Genomic DNA, 15,496 nt, shown 5'->3' with positions numbered 1-15,496 from the left:
TTTTTAATTTTTTTTTATTGAAAATTTCGCAATTATGATCTTGTTTTGCTTTCTACATCTTAAATAACTAATTAAACTTGAATTCTAGTCGTCATTAGAAAAAGTCATGAAAAGAGGAAGGCAAAGTGATAGTGAGAGTAAAAGAGAAAGGTGGATACTATATATACATTTTCATTTGCTATCAAAAAAAAACTATTGGGACCCAAATTTATGGCATTCTTTCAAGAAATGTTCAATTTTTTCAGGTTTCATGAATGGATGGGTACCATGACCAAAGTTAATGATGTAGTTCTGTTTACCACCTCCGAAACCTTTGATCATTTGTTCAACTTTTTGGGAAATAACTTCATCGGAACCATAAATGGTACCGGGATCCAAGTTACCTTGTAAAGTGATTCTTCTACCGTTAACAACCTTGACGGCATCTTCTGGTTTATACAACCAGTCCAAGGAAACAGTGTCATAACCAGATTCACACAAATCGTCTAAGGCGTACCAGGCACCTTTAGCAAAAACTGTAAGAGGAATTGATTCTTTAACTCCCAATTCAGATAATCTTTGTGGTAATTTTTGAGCAATTTGGCGTAAATATGGTAAAGAGAATTCATTAAACTCGAAAGGACCTAATTCACCAGCCCAGGATTCGAAAACTTGAAGCATTTGGGCCCCAGCAACTACTTGTTGAGCTAAAAATTCAATACAAGCATCAGTTATAGCTTGTAATAATTCATGGGATTCTTTTGTATAATTATAAATCCATTCTTTAGCATATCTGAACATTTTGGACCCTTGGCCTTCAGTCATGTAAACCAATAAAGTCCATGGAGCACCAACGAACCCTAGTAAAGGAACACGGCCATTAAGTTTTGTTCTGGTTAAAGTAATAGATTTGAAAGCCCAATCTAAACTCTTCAAAATATCCGGTTTAAAATTAACTCTGGAAAGATCTTCCGGGCTTCTTAGTGGATCAACAAATACCGGTCCCTTACCTTCGACCATATTGATTTCAAATCCCATAGCTTGAGGAATAACCAAAATATCACTGAAAATAATAGCAGCATCGATTAATCCTTCAAAGTGGTCAACCGGTTGAATCGTGATGGTAGACGCAATCTCTGCATCGCGACATGTTTCAAAAAAGTCTCTTTTGCCCTTGACTTCGTGGTACTCTGGCAAATAACGCCCAGCTTGTCTCTTTAAATGATTGTTAGTAGTTCTCTCGTATAATTCTTGCTCTCAACTACATACCATGATCCAAATTGGAGGTCTTTCAACCTTTTCTCCCCTGGCTGCTCTAAGAATTAAGTCATTCTTCAATGGAGCAAATTCTGGCATTCTTCTGTTTGTATTAGTAGTCTTACTTGTGAACCTGTTGCCTGAACACTGATTTCTTCAAGTGGAAGGTAATTTTTCAGTAGCAAGTCGGTTTTGTCTTGAGCTTTTTCCTGATGTGCACGTGACTTCCTTTTTTTTTATGTTTTCCCATTTCGACCCTTTTTTCCCTTTGGCTGATAACCAGAGAGCTTTGTTTTGGTTTTCAATACCCTTTCAGCTCTTTATTTTGTTGTACAATCAGCTTTAAACTTAATTGAAGTTGTATATTGAAGTGTCTCGAGGTCCTCTTTCACCTGACAACCCCCAATTATCTGGTATCAGTATTCTGGACTCAAAATTATTAAGTTTTGTTTGATAAGCGAGGTCATCTTAGTTTGGTTTGAACTTATAACTTCAGTAATTCGACATGAGTGATATCGGTGCTTCGAGTTCCAGACAGGAGCCTACGTCGCCTCGGTCCTTCGTATCCAAGAATGCACAATCGAGCGGTGCAAGCGATGGGGTTTCTTATAAGAATAGAAATCATCACGGGGGTGAACCTTCTCCCAACGTTGAGAACCAAACCATTAAACCAAACCGTCCAAATGTGTTGATTCGGGCGTTCAGGTCAGTGTTTGGTTATAGAAAGACAACCCTTACCTTTTTCATTTTTTTGACTTTCATTGCCACAGTAATCATTTCTAAGATTGATAATAGTTTGGATTACTCAGTCTCAATGCCTGAAAACGAATTGGAATCTAATATCTTACAAGATAGTTGGTTATCATTACAAAAAATTGCGAAACTCAAACATACCTATGCTTCTGAAGGTAATGATTATGTTCACGATTATATTGAAAAAGAGATCAATTCATTAATTGAAAATAAACAGTATATTGAATACGATAATGATTTGAATTATACTAACAATGTTGCCTTTAAGACCAAATATTTGAACTACGATAGTGTTGATTATTACGAAAGTAATAATTTACTCGTTAGAATTAATGGTTCTAATGAAGAATTACCCGCTTACTTGGTTAGTGCTCATTTTGATTCTGTTCCTTCAAGTTATGGGGTCACTGATGATGGTTTTGGAGTTGCTTCATTATTGGGTTTACTTAATTACTATTCTAGCCCCATGGTCGATCAACCTTCGCGTACCATTATCCTCAATTTTAATAACGATGAGGAGTTCGGCTTATATGGAGCCACTGCTTTCTTATATCACCCTTGGTTTAAACAAATTAAGTATTTCTTAAACTTAGAAGGTACCGGGGCTGGTGGTAAAGCTGTACTCTTCAGGGGTACTGATAATGGAATTGTTAAGTTTTTCAAAAATGTTAGGTACCCGCATGCAACTTCCCTTTACCAACAAGGTTTCAACAATGGACTCATCCGTAGTGAAACTGACTATAAGGTCTACAAAGAAAAGGGTTTGATCAGAGGACTTGATTTGGCTTTTTATAAACCAAGAGATTTATATCACACTGCCGGCGATAGTATTCAAAATGTTAATATTAAATCCATGTGGCATATGTTATCCAATGCTATTGATTTCACTAAAACTATAACTTCTCAAAAATTGGATATCGATGACGAGTATTTGAATTACGACAATACTGAAAATCAATATAACCATGAATTTTCCATTTATGCAAGTTTCCTTAACTGGTTTTTCTCAGCTCCAGTTTCTAAATTACTTACTATGAATATCGTTTTTTTAATAATTGTTCCAATAGTTTCCATTCCTCTTTTCTTCATATCCTTTTATAGAAAAAATTGGGATATTAATTTTGTTAATATCATCAAATTTCCTCTCTCATTCGGTTCTTCGGTTTTCTTATTAAATGGCATTACAAATGGTATTGTGGTGAAGGTCAATGAATTTTTACCTAATTCTTCACCGGGGTTATTGGTGTCGACTTTATTTTCGACGTTTTTAATTCTTAACTATCTTATATTAAATGGTTTCAATTGGCTTTTCAAAAGCTATAAAGGGGTAAATCATGATGAAAAATTGATTGTTATTATTGAAACTTCAATTTTCTATTGGGCTATATTGATTTGGTCCACAATTAAAATCTCGAATAATAAAATTGGAGATGATCATACTGGAGAATTTCCAGTCTTATTGTTATTTTTAGTCGAATCATTGGCAAGTTTCTTTGGTCTCTTGGGCTGGAGTATTCAAAAGTCTAAATCAAAATTCAAAAAACATTTAGAAATTGAGGATGCTCGTCCATTACTAGGCTCATTGGATAGACATTCTAATTATGGATCTAATGATGATCATTTTGATGATTTGGATGGAGATTTTGACCAAACTAGTAACTTATCACTGTCATCCTCGTTATTATCTAATGACCCAAGACATAACAAAAATCATTTATTCCATGGTTTTTCTAAATATTTTAGTTATGACTGGTCCATCCAGTTTCTTCTTGTTGCTCCTTTGTCATCAATTATTATTTACAACACAGGATTTTTACTCTTGGATGGTTTAATAAAGTCTATTCAGGAATCGTCAAAAGTCCAAGGCTATATATTTGATATAATAAAGGGCTTTGCTATACTTTGGGCATTACCATTTTTACCATTCATTTTCAAATTCAATAAAATTTTCATCATTGCTATTTCTTGGTTAGTAATCCTGGGATTTGTTCAAATAGCCTTGACTTCTCCTTTTGATCAAGCAAATCCTTTGAAATTGAGATTCATCGAAACTGTTGATTTGAATCATAAACCTATTAGAAATATTGTTAAAGTGAGTGCCCGCGACATACCTTTGGTAAGAGATGTTTTGAATGATTTACCATCATTGAAGGAATTAAATACTACTGTCGATGTTGAATCCTTAAATGATGGAATGGCACTCTATTCTTACAATACTGAAATGGATCCAAAATTAGCCGAAGATATTGATTCGTTGAGTTCATATATACAAGTTAATATTATCAAAAATTCATCATCAAGTCATGATTATCCATTTGGATTATTAACTGGTGAATTTAAACTCAATGTTCCGAAAAACAGAAATTGTAAACTAGACTTCAATCTTTCGAATACAGTTTCTGAACTTTACAAAGATGAATATTACTTCAAGGATACCCCAGTGAAGACTGTTATTGTATATGCTGAGAAAACAAATGATAATTCAACTGATGATGAGGCCTATAGTCAAGGTATTCCTGATGGCTTTTCAATAGACAAGAATGGTAACTACGTCTTCAAAGACTTAGATGGAATTGACCTGTTTCAGTTGAACAAATTAGATTGGGATAAGCCATACCATGTTGGCTTCCAATGGGTTCCCCACATAATTGATATCAGCGAGGCCGATAAAAATAAATTTAATGAAAGGGCCAAATTTAACAAGTTGGGCGTCAATGTTCAATGTTTCTGGGGAGATGATGGATTCATAACCGATGAAAAGACGGTGAAAGAAAAGATCCCTGCATATTCTGAGGTTTTGCATTACTCCCCCAACTATATAAGTTGGGCTAATGGTGGTAGAGGGTTGGTTGCCATCGAGAAATATTTCGAGATTTAAGTCATTTACATCCATCATTTTCAATTCTTCAGTGTTCCAATTGTATAACTAATCTTATGTCCAAATTTAATTGCTAATCGTTTTCTTTTCAGGTAAAGATAAACTGTAGTTCATCTAATATTAAACAGGCATTAATTAAAAAACAAAGAACATCTCCAATGCCAGAAGATGCAAAAAATGAATGCGATTTCTGTGGATCGAACACAGGACCTTCAGATTAACTGGACTGAAGTTTTCTTCAGTCTGACGCTCTCCCAACTGAGCTAAAACCGCAAAGAAGAACCCACGGCGGGAGTCGAACCCGCAATCTTTTGATTAGAAGTCAAACGCGTTAACCATTACGCTACGCAGGCGCTTTCATGTCAAAATTTTGTGCTTGTTTTATGCACGTATACATTTTTATATTGAAAACATTTTCAAAAAAAAATAAAAAATTTATGTAAAAGCCATTATTTCTGTTTTGTGGTCCCCCTACAGATCCTAGGCTTCCTCGGGACTGTCTCTCAGATCTGTCTCTCAGATCTCCTACTTTCTCATATTTACTTGAATGTCCTCAACCTCGCTCATTTGAAAATACTGCAAATATCCTTCACCACATCCTCTACCACCAAGAACTTGGCCACTTTTTATCGCCAACGATTCTCTAGACAACGATCCACACCATTAATGGGCAGCACCGGATCTTTTTAAAAGTCCATGGTACTCAAATACGTTGCCTTAGTGGCAGAATTTTTTACATATGAGAATCACAAATTTGATGGATACGAAATGAAAACAAGTCAAAAGCTTTGAGAGAAACTGGGGATATCGTTTTGTAAAGATTCACCGAGTTCATGGGAGATTGAAATGCGTCGTTCTATCCGATGGCGTAGTAGCTACAAATCCTCATCAATTGAATTTTCGTAATTCTCCTGTAGTAAAAAATCACTCATGCTTGGGTTGTGATTTCATTTGACATGTTCAATAAATACAATGCTTGGTATAATGGGAAGTCTTAATTCCAAGCAAATTTGTTAAAAATTACATTTAAAATGTTTCCCTAAAAAATGGAAATATTTATTCATCAATTTTACCTGATTTTCTCTAAAAAAATCATAAAAATATGTTAAAACAGACAAATCTATAACAAGCCCTTTCAGCACAACAACATATGATTTACAAGTGCTCCATAGCTTCCCAGTAGTTAGAGAGTGTGTTACCTTTTCCAACTTCATCTAATTCTTTTAAATCTCAAAACTTCTTTATGGCTTTGTGGAAATCAGAAAATCATTGAAAAAAAAAAGCTGCGAAATTTTTTTGCTGCTTTTTCCTTTTTGAAATCACCCGCTTAGAAACTACTCTCTTCAACCAACCGAAATCCAAGAACCAACGAAATTCCTTTCAAGTTTTCAGTTCAATATGTCGAGGGTTATTGTAGGCTTGCTTTTGATGCTAGCATATTTACTTCCAGTAATTTGGGCCTATGTGCATCCAATCACTGTCCATGGGCGGTACTTTGTTGATAGTGTTACAAAGGAGCCGGTACGTCTACTATGAATATCTTAAGAGTCTCCGTGATTTACTAACTCATAAAGTTTTATATAAAAGGAGTTGATTATCAGCCTGGGGGGTCATCGGGTGTTTCTGAATCGAAAGATCCTTTATCAGATCCAAACGAATGTGCAAGAGATGTACTTTTATTTCAAGATTTGGGAATCAATGTATGTATTTAGTTCTATTTTAATATGGGGTTTCAAACTAACATAAATAGACTATAAGGGTTTACTCAATCAATGCAGATTTAAATCATGACGTTTGTATGTCGATTCTAGCAACTGCAGGTATTTATCTAGTATTAGATGTTAATTCGCCTTTACCGGGCCACCATTTGAATAGGTACGAACCTTGGGTTTCATATAACGAAGAATATCTTGAAAATGTTTTTAAAGTTATAGAGCAATTTTCATACTATAATAATACTTTAGGATTTTTTGCAGGAAATGAAATCATAAATGACAAAACGTCTGCCAAAGTATGTCACACAGATACTTTTATTCAAAGATGTATACTAACGATATTTAGAATTCTCCTGTTTATGTGAAAGCCCTAATTAAAGATATCAAACAGTATATTGAATATAATTCACCAAGGTCTATCCCCGTTGGATATTCTGCTGCAGATGATTTACAGTACAGAATCTCTTTTTCTGACTATTTAGAATGTATTGACACCAGTCCAGCGGAATCAGTAGATTTCTATGGGGTGAATTCATATCAATGGTGTGGAGAACAAACTTTTTACTCAAGTGGATATAATGTTTTAGTCGATGACTATAGCACCTACAGTAAACCGGTATTTTTTTCAGAGTATGTAATAGTACGATTCATTCTAGTTAAAAACAAAAATCTATAGTGGATACTAATATATTCTAGGTACGGCTGCAATGAAGTAGTCCCAAGAGCCTTTGAAGAAGTCCAAGCCCTTTACTCAACAGACATGATTGATGTTTTCTCCGGAGGACTCGTGTATGAATTTACTCAAGAACCAAATAATTATGGGTTGGTAAAGCTTGAGGAGAACGGAGATGTAAAGCTTTTGAAAGATTTCATGTCACTTAAGTCACAATACGATATCCTTCCAGAAATAAACTATAGACACGTTGCTAATTCAATGAAAAAAAATGCAAAGCAAATTCAGACAAGATTGAAGACCCATAAATTCTCTTTACCTGAATGCGAGCCCACATATAATAATCTTGATATTTCCAAGGGCCCTCCAAAATCTTTGGCAGAAAATTTAATCGAAAATGGAGTCAAGACTTCAAGAGGTAAATTTGTTCCGTTGGATAACGATCAATTGACAAGTACATATAAAATTTTGGATGTGAATGGTGATGCTTATTTTGCTGATCCAAAAATCGAAAGAGTAATCGATATAATGTCTGGAAAAGAAATAACAAGAGTTCATCACTCTAGAGGATTTCACAATTGTACGTATAGTGATTTGGAGGATAGTAGCGACGAATCTTCAGATTACTCATCATTCACCGACGAATCAGAAGAGCCAGACTCAATACATACACTTTATTTCAAAGCTTCAAAGTTTTTGAGGCATTTGTATAAAGCGATTGCAGATAAGTTTTCAGAGAATTAAAAGTACGTCGATACTTAAAGCCCATTATATCCGAAAGATTTACTAACCAGTTATAGCTGCTTCCATTTTAGATAACTATAGTTTAAAACATTTTGAATTGGGTATTATGGTTGCAATGTTGATGAAATATTTCATTCAAGCTTTTTGCGAATGATCTTCATTGATCACTAAGTCTTGTGTATACTGAATTCAATGAATGGTCTAAAATTTTCACATTACATTTTTTATTCCCTGATAACAAAGGGTCTAGTAGAATTGACCACTCTGTCCGATTTAAAGTCCCTATAGTTTTAACATCGGAGAATGGATCATCACGATCACCTGTAGTAAAACCGCACTTGACACATTTATGTACCACCGATTCCGTTTCTTTTAAGATTATAGTTAAATTTTTGGTTCGGGAAAGATGGGATAGTAACTGATGGAATTTGTCTGTAGGCGTTTCAATCCAATTATCGTCTTGTTCATCAAGAGTTGGTTCACGTATGTTATGAATATGTCCATAGCAGTCGAATAAATCAAAATTTAGTAAAACAATTTCTTGCAAAGTAGAGTAACCACCTTGTCCTGAACAAATTAATTTGAAGAAGTTATTATATCTTGAAAAATTGAAATGCTTATCTTGAGAGTTGAATTCAAAAAAGATTTTTGAGTCAAAATCAATGACAATACATAGTAGCTTTGAATTCAATTTCACAAAATCTATAGCTGATAAATCTTGAACTGTTTGAATGTTGAAGAGTTGCAAACAACTGGTTTGCGAGAAAACATCAGGGGCGATTCTTTTGCAGTTTTGCTTTTTAGAAGAAGAGTCTAGAAATAAGCATGCATTGAGGGTAAGTGTAATTATGCTTATAGGTTTTTGGATTGAGTATTCGATTAGTTTGGATTCATTGATAACAAAATTATACAAGGATAGGTTTTCGATAGTGTCATAAATGTTAATAATTGACGATATATGAGACACTTTAAAAGGTAAAGTCCATCCCGTTTGGCCCTTGAGAATCAAATTAGGAAGAACTCTTTTCGGTTTGGGTCTTTTGATATGACGGGTTAGGTAATTATGATCATTATTAGTGATTTCATCGGGGAAAGTGAAATGAGGAGAAATTTCACTTATTTGAATTGTTTTAAGACCAAAAGCTTCATTCAATAAGGAAATAAATGATTGAATAAAGTGAGAGTAGTTTAGTTGATTATCTGTACGATGATTTGTTTCAACTCCGTAAGATCCAGCTATGCTGGTTTTATAATTCGAAGAATCCTTAGGAGGTGGATTTATCAAATGTACGGACTGAATATAATTTATCTTGGAACTGGATTCATCCAGACCTAATTTTCTCGAAAATGAAGATTTAACTATAGGCAAATGATACTGGCTAAACTTTGAAAATTGATAAGGATTTTTGAAAGTGAGGTTCTTATATAAGTAGGTTTTATTAATAATGGTATTAAGTTTGAAACAAGACAATGAAAGATTCAACAATGCCCTGATATCGTCTTTGATTTGATCTAGTATTTGCAAGAGTATTTCGTACGGTAATGATAGTAAGTGATATCTCGCATAGTCAACGGATCCTCTTGTTCTCAGGACAACCTTCTTGCGTCCCATTAATTGATATTTCCTCATTGTGCCATTGAAGTGTTGAACCTAAACAGATAAACCATAAATTTACCAGCAAAAACTTATTCAATAGCTAATTTGACCACAATTTTCAAACAGAACTCAACCAATTTTGCTTCTTTACTCTCCAGAAAAACCTCTCAATGTGCTGGCTGTAGCCGCGTTCCAAATACTTTTTTAGTTACTGAGTGTATTTGCTACCCTCTTTCAAAAATTGTAAAGATTAGGTGATATCTTTTCAATTCATAGCTGTGGCCCCACGAAATGGAAGTCTTCCCAATTCATGCCCGCTCTCCTTATGTGCAGGGCCCCGCCGACTCATCACTCTTTTCATAAAATGTACGGGTTCTTCGAGATATCAATAGATTTTTTTTTTTCAACTTCAAAAGGTTTCAGGAAAACGGTCAAACGGTCCAGGCTAACGGATTGGATTTAATAGAAGGAGAAAGATACAATGGCCGAGGAGCAAAGAAAGTTGCTTGAGCAGCTCATGGGAAAAGAAGCGATGATTTCGCCAATGATTGTTCGTCGAGAACCAGAACTCACGAGTCATCGGGTGTGCAAGAGCTTCTTGGTGGGAACATGTCCTCATGAACTATTCATTGGAACTAAGCAAGATTTGGGTCCGTGTCCACGATTACATTTGGAAAAGCATAAACTTGATTACGAGTACCGCACAAAACGCAAAGGGGAAAGATTTCCTGAGTTTGAGTATGAATATTATAAGCACTTGCAAACGTTTATTAACGATTTGGATAATACGATATCACTTGCACTGAATAGATTGAAACATACGCCGGAGGAGAAATCCAGGATTGCTGCAGTAACAAAGGAGCTCGAAGCAGTCGATACTAGGATTGGGTTGATGACGCAGGAGATTCATTATTTAACGTTGGAACAAGAAACTTTGAAAAGTCTTCAGGAAAGCATAAAATTGAATGTGCTATATGAGCAACGGGAGGAGTTGGCCAAGACAGCTAGAAATATTGCTGAGAATGTGGGACAGTCGTCACAGCAAAAGCTTCAAGTATGTGAAGGTTGTGGTGCATATTTATCCCGTTTGGATAATGATAGACGTTTAGCTGATCATTTTGTTGGTAAAATACATTTAGGCTTTGTTCAGATGAGAAATGCTTATAATGATTTACACAATCAATACAAACGTTCATCCCATTATTAATGAGTTTCCATGAAGTCTCCGTTTCTTTCATTTCTATAACTAAAAATTTACGTCTTACAGTAGTTGATTTTCTTTTAATTTTCTTTTAATATATATAGTATTTAATTTATATAATAGATACAGGGTAAACAAAATATATTTAAATTTGAATATATATAGAAGCCTTTTAGCCTAATCTTCTTTTTTATCAACAGGTTCAGGGGCAATCTTTTCTTTTGAAACATACCCAATTGCATTCAATCTTTCAGCTAAGATTGGATGAGAGTGATGATAAGAAGAATATAACCAATCAGCATCCATGGCAGATAAGTTTTCACTTAATAATTTGATCAAAGCTCTGGCTAAATCTTCAGAATAACCAAATTTTTTGGCATAAGCATCGGCTTGATATTCGTTTTTTCTGGTTAATAAGTTAAGGGCAAATTGTGATAAACATTCAAATGGAGAAAAGATATCACTGAATAAAGTGAAACCAATGATGGTTGGTTGAACATTAAAGAAACCAAAAGACTTGAATAAAGAGCTATTTTTGATAAATCCAGAAAAGACTAAGAAACATAAGAAAACATGAGTTTGGGAGAAAACTAACAATTGAGGTAAGTGGCTCAATTTCCAGTGACCGATTTCATGAGCCAAAACAGCAACCGTTTCATCAACGGTTGAATGATTAATCAAGGTGTCATATAAAACAATTTGTTTACTCCATGGTAAACCAGTGAAATAAGCATTAGAATGGGAGGATCTCTTTGAGCCATCAATTACATATAATTTGGTTAATGGGAATTCTTGCTCTGAAGCCAATTTTTCAATAGCGGTTTTCAATTCACCATCTTCCAAAGGACTGAATTTATTGAATAATGGTTGAATGAAAAGTGGGAAAATAGTCATACCAACTAATTGAACAAATAAGACAAATCCACAGGTATAGAAAATGAAAGAGTCACCATAGTAATCAATAATTTTTAAAAACCCAACCGCAATAGCAGGACCAAAAGTCATACTTAACAACAAGGACTTGATTGTATCAGTAATCCATAAACCAATAGTCAGTTTATTGAAGCCATATTTTTCTTCCAAAACGAATTGACTATAATATTCCAAAGGTAACGAAAAAAGCAATTGAGAGACAAGAGTAACATGCATAAAGAAATAAGATTGAGTAATAATACCGCTCATGGCTTTTGGTAAGATTGGAGCTAATTTTTGCATAACGAATCCACTAGCATTCCAAAGTTTTGGAATGATATCATATTTAATAGTAAGAAGATTTTGAACAAGACCAAATCCACGAGTGAAGAAACCAAATCTAGCTTTGGCTCTAGAATACTCTTGGGATTTATTAAAGGTTTCTTGACTAATTTCAGCTTTCAAAGAGGGAGGTGGTGAAGTTTTCTTTAAAACTTGATATTGTCTATAACTTAAATAATTTTCAAAAGCAAACTGAGCAATGGTTAAGCCAGTAATAATGGCTTTCCAGTCTAAACTGGGATCATCCAAAAATGATAAGGCCTTTATAAAAATAAGCGCTGTATGGTGTAAGTATATCCCCACACCACATTGCGTTTAAGTTAGTAATTGGATCAACTAAAGAACTCCAGGCTGGGTGAACCTCCAATGCTTAATACATACAGATGCTAAAGAGAATGCCATTTTCCTATTAAATCTGTCAATTGCAATACAAGTATTCTGATCTATTTTTTTTTTTCTTTATTTGGAGGCGAAAACCTGTCCTCAAAAATTTTCAATACCGCGAGCTACTTTTTCAACATCCACGACGATGTAAAGATGGAGAACAACTACAAAAATTTGAATTAATTTTACAGAGATTAATATAATCAGATAAATTTTTATAAAATTATAATGAATATGAATAATTTTTTTTTTCTTTAAACAGAGTTCTAGGTAAAAACGTAAAAATAATTTCTTTCTTTTTGAGTGACCCAAATGAGTAAATCACAAGTCACTAGATGTCATAATACTCGTAGTTTCATAGTATGCTTAATTAGATTCAGCAGCTAATTTTTCAGCTTTAGCGACAACATCTTCGATACCACCAACCATATAGAAAGCATTTTCTGGTAAGTGATCGTATTTACCCTCTAAAACTTCTTTGAAAGATTTAACGGTTTCGGATAATCTAACTAATTTACCTTCAATACCAGTGAAAACTTCGGCAACGGCAAAAGGTTGAGATAAGAATCTTTGAACTTTACGAGCTCTTTCGACGGTTAATTTATCTTGTTCAGATAATTCATCCATACCTAAAATAGCAATAATATCTTGTAAAGATTTATAAGCTTGTAAAGTTTGTTGAACACCGGTAGCAACATCATAATGTTCTTTACCAACAACGGCAACATCTAATAATCTAGATTTAGAATCCAATGGATCGACAGCTGGATAAATACCCAATTCAGAAATACCTCTAGACAAGACAGTAGTGGCATCCAAGTGAGCGAAAGTGGTAGCTGGAGCAGGATCAGTTAAATCATCAGCTGGGACGTAAACAGCTTGGACAGAGGTAACGGAACCCTTTTTGGTGGTGGTAATACGTTCTTGTAAAAGACCCATATCAGTGGCTAAGGTTGGTTGATAACCGACGGCAGATGGAATACGACCTAACAAAGCAGAAACTTCAGAACCAGCTTGGGTAAATCTGAAAATGTTATCGACGAAAAGCAAGACATCTTGACCTTCAGCATCTCTGAAATATTCAGCAATGGTTAAACCGGTTAAAGCAACTCTAGCTCTAGCTCCAGGAGGTTCATTCATTTGACCGAAAACCAAGGCGACTTTAGAATCACCTTCTAAGTTAATGACACCAGTTTCTTTCATTTCACGGTATAAATCATTACCTTCTCTAGTACGTTCACCGACACCAGTGAAAACAGAGTAACCACCATGAGCTTTAGCAATGTTGTTAATTAATTCTTGGATAAAAACGGTTTTACCGACACCAGCACCACCGAATAAACCAATTTTACCACCTCTAGCGTAAGGAGCTAATAAATCGACAACTTTAATACCAGTTTCTAAAACTTCAGCAGCAGTGGATTGTTCAACGAAAGCTGGTGGATCAGCGTGAATTGGGTTTCTTTGTTTGGTGTTAATTGGACCCTGTTCATCAATTGGTTCACCAACAACATTGATAATACGACCCAAGGTTTCTTTACCAACTGGAACGGAAATTGGAGCACCAGTATCGGTAACGGCAGCACCTCTGACTAAACCATCGGTACCATCCATAGCAATGGTTCTGACGGTGTTTTCACCCAAATGTTGAGCAACTTCTAAAACCAAGCTTTGTTCACCATTTTTCAAAGTCAAGGCATTGAAAATGGCTGGTAAGTTACCTTCTTCGAATTGAACATCGACAACGGCACCAATAACGGCTCTAAACAAATCGTTAGTACTACTATTCAACAACGTCCACACCCTTCTTCATCTCAATTGGCGCCAGCGGTAGGTCAAGCTCAACTTTTTTTTTCAAAAATTTCATTGGTCGGTGAGCGCATTGAGTGCGACTGATCACTTCCGGATCTCAATTTTTTTTTTTTTTTTTTTTTTCACTTTTTTTCACTTTTTTGTCCACCCGCACTCACTCTCGTTCAACGAACCAAACAAATCTGATTGGAGAGCTGGAGTTTCAAAGGGACCCACCCGCTGTACACTGAAACCCCGTGTGATTCAGCCAACCCGGCCAGCGCCTGGAGCCATTGGCAACCAGACTGCCACCGAGGCCAGTTTGCCCAACCTCGAATTCAATTCATGTAGAAACAAAAGAGTGGGCGGCTAATGTGGATGGGATCAGTAACTTCCACCCACTTTAAAAAAACAAACTCAAACCCAACCCCAAGAATTGAATAGAGTATTCAATTCCAGTAGAACAAACATGAATTGAATCAAGCCAATTGACGAATTGATTGAAGAAATGCTAAAAGACAGAAAAATGGAAAAGATACATACCTAACCTTACCGGCGACAGGAGCAGCAGAAGCTAAACCTCTGTTGAAAACGAAGTTACGCTTAGCAGCAGTGAAAGCATTGCGTGAAGCAGTATTAAATAATCTTGGAAGAACCATCGTGGATACTTTGGTAATCTAAAGACTTAACGATTCTTTAAAACAAGAAAAAGTAAGAAGTAGATTTTAAAAGTTAACTTTTCAGAAAAGAGAAAGAGTGAGGAAAATACTAATAAATTATATTTCACCCAAAGAAACCAAAAAAAAAAAAAAAAATTAGTTCGTCCGAACAGTGAGCGCTGCTAGTTAACTATGGTCGTGCACCGCTCGCAACAACCACTGTCCATACATTAATTTTTGGTGTGTGTCCGAAAGAAAAGTTTTCCGCGAGCAACGCGCTGTGATTGGCCGAGAGCCAGGGTCGTGCCGGGAACCCGCCGCTGGTTCACCCAATCAAAACGATCCTGGTGTGCGGGCGTTTTCATTTGTCTGCAAAAAGTATTCTACTGGATTACAAAGAAGTTAATTAGTACAAGTAGTTAATTGGTACAAGTAGTTAAATAGGACAAGTTAAATAGGACAAGTAGTTAAATAGGACAAGTAGTTAAATAGGACAAGTTATATAGGACAAGTAGCTAATTAGTACAATTAGTTAATTAGTACAATTAGTTAATTAGTACAATTAGTTAATTAGTACAATTAGTTAATTAGTACAATTAGTTAATTAGTAC

At 35.1% G+C, this 15,496-nt stretch overlaps 7 protein-coding genes and 2 non-coding genes across 9 annotated transcripts; 3 read left to right on the top strand and 6 right to left on the bottom strand.

Moving 5' to 3' along the window:
- Positions 1 to 89: 89 nt before the first annotated feature.
- On the bottom strand, positions 90 to 1,274 carry HYPBUDRAFT_151289 (uroporphyrinogen decarboxylase). The gene is made up of 2 exons (XM_020220423.1): positions 1,249 to 1,274; positions 90 to 1,194 (listed from the first exon to the last, which is right to left on the bottom strand). The coding sequence occupies exons 1-2, from the start codon at positions 1,249 to 1,251 to the stop codon at positions 193 to 195; spliced, it is 1,005 nt and encodes a 334-aa protein (XP_020078652.1). The 5' UTR covers positions 1,252 to 1,274; the 3' UTR covers positions 90 to 192.
- Positions 1,275 to 1,698: 424 nt separating this feature from the next.
- On the top strand, positions 1,699 to 4,867 carry HYPBUDRAFT_131660 (uncharacterized protein; the record flags this gene model as incomplete). The annotated part of the gene is made up of 2 exons (XM_020219456.1): positions 1,699 to 3,657; positions 3,733 to 4,867. Exons 1-2 carry the CDS (start codon positions 1,742 to 1,744, stop codon positions 4,865 to 4,867), a joined length of 3,051 nt encoding a protein of 1,016 aa, XP_020078651.1. The 5' UTR covers positions 1,699 to 1,741.
- A 182-nt stretch (positions 4,868 to 5,049) lies between these two features.
- Positions 5,050 to 5,140, bottom strand: HYPBUDRAFT_t3. The gene has a single exon. It is a non-coding gene; the product is annotated as a tRNA-Phe (tRNA).
- A 7-nt stretch (positions 5,141 to 5,147) lies between these two features.
- HYPBUDRAFT_t2 lies at positions 5,148 to 5,220 on the bottom strand. The gene has a single exon. It is a non-coding gene; the product is annotated as a tRNA-Arg (tRNA).
- Positions 5,221 to 6,295: 1,075 nt separating this feature from the next.
- On the top strand, positions 6,296 to 7,999 carry PHR3 (1,3-beta-glucanosyltransferase; the record flags this gene model as incomplete). Its single annotated transcript, XM_020218069.1, has 5 exons — positions 6,296 to 6,388; positions 6,442 to 6,567; positions 6,618 to 6,878; positions 6,929 to 7,212; positions 7,279 to 7,999. 5 exons carry the CDS (start codon positions 6,296 to 6,298, stop codon positions 7,997 to 7,999), a joined length of 1,485 nt encoding a protein of 494 aa, XP_020078650.1.
- A 157-nt stretch (positions 8,000 to 8,156) lies between these two features.
- HYPBUDRAFT_3547 (uncharacterized protein) lies at positions 8,157 to 9,629 on the bottom strand (the record flags this gene model as incomplete). Its single annotated transcript, XM_020223357.1, has 1 exon — positions 8,157 to 9,629. The coding sequence occupies one exon, from the start codon at positions 9,627 to 9,629 to the stop codon at positions 8,157 to 8,159; it is 1,473 nt and encodes a 490-aa protein (XP_020078649.1).
- Positions 9,630 to 9,978: 349 nt separating this feature from the next.
- EXM2 (Exm2p) lies at positions 9,979 to 10,808 on the top strand. Its single transcript, XM_020220422.1, has one exon. The coding sequence runs from the start codon at positions 10,078 to 10,080 to the stop codon at positions 10,801 to 10,803; it is 726 nt and encodes a 241-aa protein (XP_020078648.1). The 5' UTR covers positions 9,979 to 10,077; the 3' UTR covers positions 10,804 to 10,808.
- Positions 10,809 to 10,974: 166 nt separating this feature from the next.
- Positions 10,975 to 12,453, bottom strand: STE24 (zinc metalloprotease; the record flags this gene model as incomplete). Its single annotated transcript, XM_020222051.1, has 2 exons — positions 10,975 to 12,312; positions 12,433 to 12,453. The coding sequence occupies 2 exons, from the start codon at positions 12,451 to 12,453 to the stop codon at positions 10,975 to 10,977; spliced, it is 1,359 nt and encodes a 452-aa protein (XP_020078647.1).
- Positions 12,454 to 12,801: 348 nt separating this feature from the next.
- Positions 12,802 to 14,885, bottom strand: ATP2 (F1F0 ATP synthase subunit beta; the record flags this gene model as incomplete). The annotated part of the gene is made up of 2 exons (XM_020222654.1): positions 12,802 to 14,197; positions 14,770 to 14,885. The coding sequence occupies 2 exons, from the start codon at positions 14,883 to 14,885 to the stop codon at positions 12,802 to 12,804; spliced, it is 1,512 nt and encodes a 503-aa protein (XP_020078646.1).
- Between the last annotated feature and the right edge of the window lie 611 nt (positions 14,886 to 15,496).

Source organism: Hyphopichia burtonii (assembly GCF_001661395.1).
Source record: "Hyphopichia burtonii NRRL Y-1933 unplaced genomic scaffold HYPBUscaffold_1, whole genome shotgun sequence".
NCBI lineage: Eukaryota > Fungi > Ascomycota > Pichiomycetes > Serinales > Debaryomycetaceae > Hyphopichia > Hyphopichia burtonii.
This window is presented reverse-complemented; position numbering and strand designations above follow the sequence as displayed.

What these genes read in the sequence shown, in the direction of transcription:
- EXM2 (XM_020220422.1), top strand. Translation starts at nt 10,078, where the DNA reads ATGGCCGAGGAGCAAAGAAAGTTGCTTGAGCAGCTCATGGGAAAAGAA.